General features: G+C 50.1%; 1 protein-coding gene across 1 annotated transcript in view; it reads left to right on the plus strand.

The window, feature by feature from the left end:
- The window catches only part of ITGA9 (integrin subunit alpha 9), a 345,722-nt gene that overhangs the window by 173,959 nt on the left and 159,248 nt on the right, over window positions 1–12,515 (plus strand). The window contains exon 16 of the mRNA XM_047099700.1: window positions 3,763–3,912. Within this exon, the coding sequence (XP_046955656.1) occupies window positions 3,763–3,912 (150 nt within the window). The remainder of the gene's footprint in view (window positions 1–3,762; window positions 3,913–12,515) is intronic.

Consider the following 12,515-nt stretch of genomic DNA (forward strand, 5'->3'; position numbering starts at 1 on the left):
GGCAGCCTTCCAACCCACCGGCCGAACCAGATGTCCCCCATTTGTGTCCCCACAGCCTCTTCTGTTTTGTGCATGTTACACTAGCTTGTCATCATCGCTTGTGTTTCCCCAAAGGTCTTTTACCTCTGTCTCCCTTGGGCCCAGAACGTTGCCTGGCATCTCGTAAGCACCCAGTAAATTTCAAATTGAGCGTATGGTAAGTCCCCTGTAAAACGAAAGCCACCGGCAGATTCTGCCGCGAGCCCGGGTGTGGTCTCCACGTGGGCTCCTTCAGCTCTTCAAACATCAGGGGACCCCTGAGGAATTTTAGCGTGAAAAGGTAGATTCTTAGGCCTTTTGGCCTGTCAGATAAGTTCAACTTTAGAAGCTTCAGTTCCTAGTGGTGTTTTTTTTTGTTTGGTTTGGTTTTTTTTTAAGCAGCAAAATGTCAGCGATTACAGTCCGTGCCAGAAGGCTAAGCCTCCTCTATCCTAAGGAATTCTTCCGCTAATTGCAGTGCTGATCTGCGGGAAGCTTTCAGAAATGAAAAGGAAACCACCAAGTGTTACTGCTCCTTTTCCTTTGCAGCTCAGATAAAACAAACACAGCGTGGGAGGGCCGGGGTCCTCTGGGGGGGGGGGGGGTTGGCTCCATTCAAAATGCGGGACCCTCCTCTGCCTCCACCCACGGCTCCGTGTGGTTTTGTTCCCTTCGGCCCAGAGCTACCGGGACACGTAAAAAGAGCCGTTTTCCAAACGTCTTAGTTAAAACAGGTTCGTGTATCAGTGCCAGAGCATCTGGATGTCGGAGTTCGTTACTCACCCCGAATAAGCCACACCGTGAGTAAGGGTTCCCCCCGCGGTGAGCCAGGCTCAGGGGCCACGCGGCGAGGAGCGGCGGCACTCGCTTGTAGACCCCCCCCCTTTCCTACTTGCCTTTTGTTCACACTCATCCTGGTGTGAGAAACATCCCCCACCCCTGCCCTGTGTGCTCTTAACGGATGACTTCTTAGGGTGATGTCCGAACCTAAAGCAGTTGGGATAACTTTTTTTTTTTAATGTTTATTTATTTTCGAGAGAGAGAGAGAGAGAGAGAGAGAGACAGAGAGAGAGTGCCAGTGGGGGAGGGGCAGAGAGCGGGGGAGACACAGAATCGGAAGCAGGCTCCAGGCTCCGAGCTGTCAGCACAGAGCCCAACGCGGGGCTCGAACCCTCGGACCGTGAGATCATGACCTGAGCCGAAGTTGGCTGCTTAACCGACTGAGCCACCCAGGCACCCCGGGATAACTTTTAAACAGTATTTTAGAAACTTCAGGGAAAGCAGTTTTGCTTCTGGTTCTAAGAAGGAGTCTGGCTGTAGCACTAATTGCTAGCTTTGGGGTGGAACGCAGTTTATTTGAGCTCCTGAGCCTCTGTTGCCTCATCTATAAAATGGGAGCAATCATCTACCAAGCTCAGGTGTTACGCAGGTTAAGTAAAATAACATCTTGGCCAGTCTCTGGAATACATGCATTTGGTAGCCAGGAAATGATGAGTTATGTCTGTCTCCCCCACCCCCGGATTCAACCTTTCCCCCAAGAATAAAAGCATAGGAACCAACTTATTTCAACTTGAAGAATTTAAGTCCAAACCCTGAAGATAGTCAACCTTTAAAAACACCACTAATTTATTTGCATTTATTTGTAAAACCATTCAGATGGCACTCGTCTGTTATTCTCCCACCTCCAACAGTCCTTAAATTCTGCTTAGCAGAGTCAGCAAAGGCAGGAGAGATCTGGTTCCCAGGTGTGTGTTTTGCTCCCGGAAGGGACATGTATTAAAGATCTGTTCGTAAAATCTGAAGTCGGACGGAATTTGCTGGAAGCAGTTTATCCAAAAGTCTTCCCCATCACGCTCCTGGAGAGGTCCTATATTTTGTGTCTGCTGAACGATTGAATCTGTTCCCGGCTGTGTTTTCTGAACGCAAATAGAAATTGTCTGCAGGTCCCCCACCCACAGAGTCATTCATCTGTGCCCCTCTGTCCTGTCCCCATGCTCCACAGTGAGCAGCCGCAGGTGTGGCCACACCTGGCTCCCTGCCCCACACCGCCCTGGCTTGGGTACCACCCCCTTTCCTGGGTGTGCGTAAGGTTTCTCCTCTGCCCTCCAGTGTCCCTGAGTGTCCGCTCCACAGGCGACCTTACCCTTTTTCAGAGGCAGTCACAACAAAGACAGGAGGAAACAAAGCAGAATAAAAACCCTCTTTGACTTCCCTTAACCTGGTATCTCCCCCTCCCCTCCTCCAACTTGTTTGGTCACAGGCCCTTTTATCTATTCCCCTCCTAGGGGACTGAGGTTAGTAGACCCCATCTTGGAGAAGGATGGGCCGTCGCCCATTCGCTTGTTAAAGCAGATTTGAGGACACACGTTGGTCAGTAAGGGCATCCATAGAACACGCCCTGTGCTATGAGAAAAGAGGCACCACGGCCCTCCATCCTGACTGGACCGTCTCCAGGACCCATGCGAAGCACAGAAAACAAACCGCAGGATGCCACAGGGTCCGATTTGCCTGCATACGCCTAGACTGGACGAGTACGCAAAAACTGACTGGCGTATCTGCCTCTGGAGAGGGCTTCTGGGTATCAGGGAGGGGTGGGAGCAGGCTCCTCGCTGTGCACTTCTTGGGAGCTTTAGAACTTTCTGCTGTTTCGAACACAGCTCCGATCTGTTTGAAATTCCACCAAACTTCGCACAGACAGTGGTGTGCGGGAATCCTTGGCTCTGCTGACGGCCCCGTGGTTGGCTTCTGCCCACTTGCCCAGCTTCTCTCAGTCCCTGGCAGGGCCACTCTTCTCCTTTGCTGGCTCCCCGCATGCTGGCCCTCATGGGGGACTACCTACCTCTCCGGGAACCCAGAGATCCCCGGAGATGGTGACCCCTTGTGCCAAAAGGCCAAGAACTGCAGGCTTGAACAGGTGTGACTCAAAAATCCTTGTCAGCCTTGTGGCCTGGGGGACTTATCCTTGTATCTTCCTTTTCCTTTTTTCCGTATGATGGAGGATGAGAGGGCCTAGTTCACAGGGCTTGGGCCCGTTGCTCATCTGTCTAGAACACTTGCCACAGTGCCAGGCATCTTGTAGGTGTTCATTGTATGTTTGCTTCCTTCCCTTCCCTTCCCTCCCCTCCCCTCCCCTCCCCTCCCCCCCCTCCCCTCCCCTCCCCTCCCCTTCCCTTCCCTGTTGTGACCACCAACCTGTCCTTCCTTTGGGTCTTCAAGCCCTTCGATTTCAAAGGCCAGAAGTTAAGACTTCCAATCCTGACTCCACTGACCACCAACCCTGGGAAGACCCTAGGCCCCCCAGTATCATTGGATTTCCTGCCCCGGCACAAGAGCCGTATTTATGTCAATACAAAAGGCCTTTGGTCACCAAAACGCCACGGATGCAAAGGGTTAGCCTGCAGTGGCGCACAGACGCTCTCCCGCCCGTCAGCTGGCTTCTAAGAATATTTGGAAGACGAGTGAGGTAATGCATTCCATATGCTAAAGAGAAAGGCGATTTAGCACTGTGCACGGTAGAGTGGGGACGGCCCCGCTGGGTCACAAGGTGACCTTGGATGAGACGTTCCCTGCTTTTGGTCCCAGTTACCTCACCTAAAAGGTGCGAGCAGTAAAGTCTTCCCTCACAAGGGTGGCTGTGAGGACCATGTGAGGCCATCCGTGTGGAAGGCCTCCGTAAACTGTGAAATGCTCCGCACGTGTCGGCCAGTATTAGCGGTTAACGCGCGTGCTTGTTTATTGTTTCAGCGGAGAGTTCAGGACGTCATCAGTCCCATCGTGTTTGAAGCCGCCTACAGCCTGGGTGAGCATGTGACCGGAGACGAGGAGAGGGAGCTGCCGCCTCTGACACCAGTGCTCCGCTGGAAAAAGGGACAGAAGATTGCCCAGAAGAATCAGGTCAGAACCTTGACGCTCTGGACCGGGGCCCGGGGTGGCAGGTGCCTGTGGCGGAAGTTGTGGCCCTGGCGGACTGTGGCAAGGGCACACCCCCTCTCTGCGCCTCTCTTTCCTGATCTGCAAAATGATAGAACACATGTTTCGTGGGGGTCCTTCTAACAGCCACATGATTTAAACGCATTCAGGGACCATGCCTCATAATCCCTTCGAGGCCATGAACTGGTTCCTTGGCCCCTGAACCTGACACTTGTTCCTAGACTGTTTCCAGAGCCCAGATCACACAGTAGGTGCTCACTAAATGTTTTGTTGGTGAGGGCATGAGTGACGTGAAGAAGCAAGAGCATCATCTTGTCGGGGTGCCGGAGGCTCAGTGGGTTGAGCGTCCGACTTCGGCTCGGGTCACGATCTCGCGGTTCATGCGTTCGAGCCCCGCGTCGGGCTCTGTGCTGACAGCTCGGAGCCTGGAGCCTGCTTCAGATTCTATGTCGCTCTCTCTCTCTGCCCCCTCCCCTGCTCGCATGTGCATGCTCTCTCTCTCAAAAATAATTTTAAAGAATTAAAAAAAAAACAACAAGAAAAGAACATCATCTTGTAGAACCGGCGGTTGAGTTAGAAATTTTCAACCCAAGCATCGCTGGATGGCCCAAGCACTGCAAGTGTGGGTGGGCCGCCCATCCCATCGGGTACTCATCAGATTCTGCTGTGTGGAACAGAGCTTCAGAGCAACGTCGGGTGCGGACCCTGCAAGCAGGAGCGAGGCTGTGAACTGATTCTGTACTGCAGCGCGGCCCATCTGCCCTGAGCCATCCGTGAGATGAGCATCGCTGTCTGCTACACAGGAAATATGCAAGGAATCTGGTCCCAAATCTGCTTTAAATCTTCCCTCAACATCCAAGATCACCACAGATCCAGGACATTGGTGGGGAGAAGGTCAGGCAAAACTGCTTCTTGGCGAAACCAGACTCCTGTGCAGGTGGGAGCAAAGCTGTGGAACCACACGCTGCCCCCTCCCCCGCCGACCGCTCTGAGCTCAGGGGAAAACTAGCACGTCAGTGAGCCATGCCTTGCAGATTAGAGCTGTGAACAGAGCCACAGAGAAGTGTCAGGTTTGAGATGTCCATCCAGGTGTTCAGTTCAGTGGTGAGGTTTTTAGCAAAGCATCCCAATTCTCTACCAAAGTACCTCCCACGTGATCTTGGGTCAGGTTCCCTAGAAGCAGAGCCTGAGGCAGGCATTTGGGGGCACATGGTCTAATGAGGCTGTGTTCTTAGGAGAAGCTGAAGGAAGGGATGGAAGTGGAAGGGACGGAGCGAGGATCTGGCCTCAGCTAGCCTAGCCTCACCTGGGGAACTCGGGAGCACAAATTACACCAACAGGTTGTCTTCTCAGGGCAGGAGGGACTGGCCTTTTGTACCCCTTGTTAGTCAACCATCGGCTGGCTGGCTGGTGTAGAAGCGGAGCCTAGGTCTTCTTGAAGGAGATTCTCTTCAGCTTTGGACAGTTCTCTGTGGAAGAATGGGGGGGGGTGAGCCGTTAGCTGCCTACGCTGCCGTCAGCAGGGGGACGGGTAGCAGTTGTACAGGGATGTGAGCAGGGCGCCCAGTGCCCACAACACATACGCATACAACCTGCTGGCAACTCTGACTTTTCAGGTTCTCCTTTTGATTTCAAACACGAACTTCTTTCAAAACACAAGGACCCTGGAAGGTGGCTGGTTATTAACACTTGGAGCAGGCTGGGGACTCGGTAAATCGGCCCGATCAAAGCCAATGATGCAGGGACAGCTCAGTATTAAAGTGCTGTTCTTGGTCACTTCTGGTTCAAGATGGCTGACCAAGTACGTATGTTCACGCTTCCTGAGACCCCATTACAATGATTAAATATGAGTAAATAGGGACGGGGAGGAAAACACTGTGGGGGAAGGGGCATCAGCCAATGAGAGAGTCTGTTAATTTTCTGCAGTGAGGGAAGAAGATGGAAGAGTGTTGGTGGGTGAACCTTGAACCATACATAGAGAGGCTGGGTGCCCGTCTACCCAGGGATCCAGAACGCTGCAGCCATGGCCAGGGCAGTGGTTTACAGAAGGGTGCCAGAGTGACAGGTGGGACTGAACAGGGAAGGGAGGTATTAAGTGAAGTTTAGTAAGTGGAAGAGTTGACTCTTCACCCCTGTCCTTGTCCCCATGTACTTGAGACATTCAGAGTAGCATGCAACCAGGCATTTTCTTCTCTAAAGAATTTAACAAATTGCTTGAGATAGTGTGGCTAGCTCCCCACAGGAAAGCCTTGCTTCTTCTGGCATTTAGAGGCTCCGATGTAAGCCTCCTACCCTTCGTCCCCTCCTACCATTCGTCCCCAGATTGTCTAATCAGCCCTTTGGCCTTATTCCTAAATACAAATGGACAACCAATGAAACCTGAGATTGGAGGGGGCGATGTGGCACATTGAGAAGAAGAAAAAGACCAAAATGAACAACAGAATAGCTGACTTAGAAGGAAACAGGTTGTTCGGGGAATAGAAGAGATTATATAACCTTAAAAACCACCTTAAAATATATGTAATTAACACAAGGAGATTTCAGAATATATTCTGTCCGTTAGGAAATGGTTGGAATTTTTTCTTTAAAGGGAAGAAACAGAAAAAAGAAAAGTTTCCTAAAAATTAACTATATGGTTGCAGAGGCAAAAATTTTGTAGGATTAGAAGATAATGGAAAGAAATCCCCCAGTAAGCAGAGCTAAAAGACAAATAGAAGAGAGAGCTAAATGATCAATTTAAAAGGTCCTAGATTCAAATAATAGGAATACCAGAAAAGGTAAACAGAGAAAATTTTAAAAGTTATAAGAGAGACAAAAGAATAAAATTTCCCAGAGTTAAAGGGAAACATTTTTTTTTAAATTTAAAGGTCTCCCCAACTTACAAGCAGGATAAACCAAAAATATCCTAGATATAATTTCTAAGATATTTGCAATGTCACTGCTACTAAGATTTAAGGAAACTTCTAAATGCTTCCAGGCTAGAGAGTTCAGGATTGGCGGGGGGGGGGGGGGGGGGGAGGGGGGCGGTGGATATATGTCCACTTACAACATTATTGGAATCATACATACTAAATAGACCATCAGACTCCTGATTGGCAAGATTAGAAGCCAGAATATGGTGAAATAAGGCTTCAGAGTGCTGAGAGAAAGTGATTTGACACTGGAATTTTATACTTAGCCTAACAGTAAAGTATGAGGTTGGAATACAGTAATTTTTCAGATAAGCAAGAACCAGATAGTTTATCTCCCTAGGAACCCTTCCAAGGAAATAAGTCTAGATGCACTCCAATGAAACAAAAGGGTAACAGCAAATTTAAAAACGAATTGACCAAATTAGAACAGGGGATCAGTGAACTTCAGGGAGAATGAAGCCGGCAATAGAATAACAGAAAGTAACAAAACTTAAGATACAGTATAGATGAAATAAATTGCTTCTCAAATAAGAAAAATAAAGGCAATCGAAAACTCTCAGAAAAACAGAAATTTGGTCTATGTGTCATGGTTGAAACATAAAATGTCATGGGACTTTGAGCAAGTAGAAGAGTATAAGGAAGAGAAGGACTTTGATTCCAGAAATATTCTCCCCGAAGTGGAAGTTGAGCATTTGCACCTGTTGAGCCTGTTGCAGAGTTGAGCTTTGCACCCATAGAAAAGTGTATGTAATCATGACACTTGTCTTGGTTCTAATGTGAACAATCATGTAGCCATAAAGTTAGCATTATTTATTGATTTTCGGTTACAGTATAAAATGTAAATGTCATTAAATTTGACTGCCCAGAGGTCAAAACAGAATGATGATCGAAATTCTCTTAACATCTTAATCTTTTAAATCAGAGAGTCGAGAGGTGGTGCAAAACTTGATGAAGTGAGAGCTAGCTATTTACGACTTAAAATTACAGAGGTCATCAGCGGAGTACTACCTCTTAAATTGTGGTTGCTGAACCAGCCATGTCAACCTCTTTGGGGATCTCGTGAGAAACGAAAATTCTTGGGCCCCACCCCAGACCCACTGAATCAGAAACTCATGGGGGAGGCCCCAACAATCCGTGCTTTGACAAGCTGACCAGGTGATTCTAAGGCAGCTGGGGTCTGAGAAGCCATGCAACAGAGGAGCTAAGAGTAATGATTTGCCTGTCCGCCTGTGAAAATTAGGAAGGCAGAGGAGAGGGGGCAATCGTGTGAGATAAGTTCCTGTCCATCGTGGCGAGAATTCAGTAAGAAAATGTCTAAATCTGACTAATCATCAAAAGAAACACGTGGTCGTGTGGCAACATGTGGTTGCCCCTGGACAGCAGGACTTGGTCCAGGGAGGTGTGTGGCAGGGGGGGTCATTATTTTTTCTGAACCATGTGATTCTTTGATTGAAATGAAAATGAAAGAAAAATATTGTTCTTAGCTTGGGGAGATTGTGCAGGAGTCTGAGAAATATTCTGGGAGAGTGATCCTTGCTTTTTCTCCTTTCCCTGATTAGGTGGGAGGGGGACTAATTGAATGATCATCCTCCATGTGTCTTCCAGATGTTGGCTCGGTTTGCGGGGGGAGAAAGATTCTGAGAGCTAGGCCCGCTCCAGCGGACAGAGCTGTGTTTCAGCCCGCGTATGCGTATATGACACTTCCACAAAGAGCATCTGGCCTCTCCATAGGGAGGAATAATCTCATGGGAGCTCTTTAAGTCATGTTGCCAGAGAACATTAGGGCTTAAATACTGCAGTCTCTTTAACTAAAAGGCACCGAGCCCATGTAGGTACACAGGATTGTGCAGCGGCGTGAACCGAACCCTAGTGATTCTTTGGAGTCAGGGCCTGCCCTCACGGATGGTCTCGTTGAGGTGGTAACTGCACAGACGTGTAGAACCTGGAGACAGGGACGAAGCATGTGCAGTTCAGGCTTTCTGATGGATCTGCGGTGTTTTGCAGTGAGTGGGACAGAGCCTCCCCTCTGCTGGGTGAAGAACAGTGTTGGAAGAACAGTGTTGGGAGAGTCTGGGCTGTGGGATATGGGCTAGGCTGTGGGGTGGCGAGTGAAGTTGCCACCAGTGCCGAGAACTGACTGGGATTCTGGGACCTCTGCAGGCCTCGGTAGGACATTCAGCCTGTTGAGCATACACTTTCCTTAAACATTTAAGGAAAGCAGAGACCTACTTCTCGTCAGGGGATACTCAATACAAAAGCAAGCAACAAGAATATCAAAACACAACTTGGGGCGTCTGGGTGGCTCAGTCGGTTGAGCATCCAACTTCGGCTCAGGTCACGATCTTACGGTCTGTGAGTTCGAGCCCCGTGTCGGGCTCTGTGCTGACAGCTCGGGGCCTGGAGCCTGCTTCCCATTCTGTGTCTCCCTCTCTCTCTGCCCCTCCCTCGCTCATGCTCTGTCTCTCTCTCTCTCTCTCAAAAATAAATAAACATTTAAAACAAAATTTAAAAAAACAACTTGTTTTATCCCTTAACCAGAAGCGTATTTAAAAGGACTATAAATCCAAGAGCAATTCAGTCATTTGAATGTCTATTTCATGTAAGACCTTGACAAAAAGATAAAAGATTGCTGGGGTGCCTGGGTGGCTCAGTTAGTTAAGCATCTAACTGGATTTTGGCTCAGGTCATGATCTCATGTTCATGGGATCGAGCCCCGCATCGGGCTCTGCACTGACAGCATGAAGCCTGCTTGGGATTCTCTTTCTCTGTCCCTCCCCCACTCATTCATTCTCTCTCTCTCTCTCTCTCTCTCTCTCTCTCTCTCTCCCTCCCTCTCCCCCTCCCCCCCACCCCCCTCTGTCTCTCTCAAAATAAATAAAACAAAACTTAAAAAAAGATAAGACATTGCTACCTTCAGTGGACTTACAGGACAGGAATAACTTGTACAGAGCAGACAATGAGATTCAGATGAGTGTGCGTGAGTGTTTCATTCCAGAGACTGTTTCCGGCCGAGGAGACCATGTTCTATGGGGAAAAGGAGAATTGGCTGGAGCCTTAAGGAAGAAGTAGGATTTGGACACTCAGGGCTGGAGGGGTTTGACAGACTCACCGAGAAGGAGGGGCTGATGGATGCTGACGGTCTTCCGCATGGTTGAATGTCTAGTGTCAGGCACGGAGGATGAGCTGTGAACACGGGGGCTCCTCGTTCACTGGCTGTGGAGCTGGACTTGATTCTGCAGGGGACAGGAGACCATTACATCTTTCTGAGTGCAGGGAGATCAGAGGCGTGCCTCAGGGAGACTGGTTGGCCTGGGTTCGCGGGAGCACCTGGGAGCTCTCACGGTAGCCCCAGGAAGGCTTTGCAGGTGGGTTGCCGGAAGTTCGGTGTGATAGACCCAGAGAGTTTTCTCATTAATGGTTCCCAGTTGGTCTCATCTGCTGAAACAGTATGGCACTAAATGAAAGGATCCCGCAAGGCCCTAGTTGGCCTGTGTGCTGGGAAAGAAGCAAGGCTGGCCCTGGAGTTATCAGCTGAGGGGACCTTATCTTTCCCCTTCAGGCGGCTATACCAGTGGCTATGACAGAGACCCTGTCTTCAAACCCTGTGCACAGAGTAAAGCTTTAAAAACTGTGATGGCACTCATGCTTCCTCAGGAGGCCCCCAAAGACCCGGCTGCAGCTGGACTTCCAGGTTGCCCACTGTGTAGACAGAATGGCCCCGGAGATGTCTACACCCTTATTCCTGGAACCTGTGACTACGATAAACTACACGGCAGAGGGGACTTTGCAGGTGTAATTAAGGTTGTGGGTGCTCCTGGGCTATCCAGCTGGGCCCCATCTTTCTCCAGCTGGAGGCAGAGGAATGAGGTCAGGGAGATGGAAGAGAAGGAGTCAGATGTGAAGCATGAGAAGGACGTGACAGGCCACGGTTGGTTTTGAAGATGGAGGGGCGGTTTGAAAAGGAATGTGGGGCACCTGCAGGGGCCACGAGAGGCCCCCGGTTAGGGTCAGCAAGGAAAGCAGGACCTCAGTCTTATGGCCCCAGGGAACTGAATTCTGCCCTTTGCACATGCTGATACCACTTCTAGAAGGCTCTTACTATGTCTTTCTCACAGCCCGTTCTTCACTCTTCAGGTCTCCATTTACCTGTCACCTCCTCAGAGAACCGTTCTCCAACTACCTGTATGCCCTGACTTAACTATTTGATTCCTCTATGGAACCTGTCCCAATTTATTACTACTTTGTCTAATTGCTTTTCTGTCTCCCTCACTTGAGTGGAGGCTCAAGAGGGCAGGGGTCTATTTTACCTCATCGTCTGCGGATCCCTAGTGCCTGGCACAGGGCCTGGATCGGTGGGCGCTCAGCAAACGTATCTCTGTGGACAGCCTCTGAAAGAACACAAGGCCGGGTCATCCCGCGGAGGTTGGACATCCTATCGGAGTTTCTTCACTGACACATGCAGCAAAGCTGTGTCACGTTGGAAAACGCGCTTTCTGATCTCTCTGGGGATTCCGCTCAGGCAGGAGAACATGGCGTGTGCTTTAGGGAGATTCGCCATAGTGCGTTCGTGCACGTGTGGATGTCCTTCCCAAGAAACAAGATGGAGGAAATACACCCAGTAAAAGAAGAGGCATCGCCTGCGTTGAGAATACTCACTTTGTCACCTTTCAAGTGAAAAGTGAGCTGTTTTACTCCCACGTTAATTTTTAATTCTGCTGAAGCCGTAGACTTTGGGCCTCCATTGTACTGGAAATCGTCACCATCTGTCCCCCCACCCCTCACCCTAGACCCCTCCGCGCCTGTGTGTGTGGAAACAGAGCCCATGCCTCTGAGAACTCACTGTTTGTTCAGCCTGGACGTGAGGTAATACTTTCCCAGGTGAGGTGCCCAGCGGCGTCGAAATGCCAGCTCTGAGGTTTATTTTCGTTATCATGTGTGAAGTCTCTGCAGAACGGTGGAAAGCTGGGTGGTTCGGAGGGTGGAAGAGAGAGGGCGTGTCACCGCAGACATCGGAGCCAGACAGGTGTCAGGGACCATCCAATCTCGGGGGGCAGATTAGGCACCTGGATTCAGGGGAGCAGTTTGGCCCAGCGGAGGAGGAGAAGGGGGGGCGGTTAAAGGAAGAAGTTTCCACCCCATCCCTCTTCCAACCAGATCAGCCCCACTTTTGCAAGCATCAGCTGCTTGGCACAGCTTCTGGGCAATCTTTTCAGAAAGGGCACCGTAGTGAAACACGTGTGAAAGCCATCTACTTCAAGTGTGTGTGAGGCAGACAGGTAGTTCAGCCCCCACTGACCGCGGAAGCCTGGCTACCTCCCTGTGTCTCTGGCTTCTCCTCCAGGGTCAACCCCGAAAGCAGAGGAGAGGGGACTCCCGTCTCTCAAAGGCTGGGTTGTCCCCAGGAGCGACCTGTTCCGTCTGCAAAATTTCTTCCTTGGCACTTCCTCTTTGCAACTCATGGAAGGAGCGTCTCCTGACCCTCCCAAACTCTTTGTAGGGGAAAACAGTGCTTTTTTTTCCCCCCAAATCTTCAGGCCTGTCGGGTTTTCTTTCTTCCATTCTGCCTAACGGAAAGCCTCGCCCGCAAGCCTGCGGAGTGTATATAAACGAACGAGGGCGCGTGTCCAGTGGACGGTCTCTGGCAAAGGAGGAAAC

Source organism: Lynx rufus, unplaced genomic scaffold (assembly GCF_022079265.1).
Source record: "Lynx rufus isolate CCGP_SWC_20201006 ecotype Redwood Valley unplaced genomic scaffold, mLynRuf1.p SCAF_5, whole genome shotgun sequence".
NCBI lineage: Eukaryota > Metazoa > Chordata > Mammalia > Carnivora > Felidae > Lynx > Lynx rufus.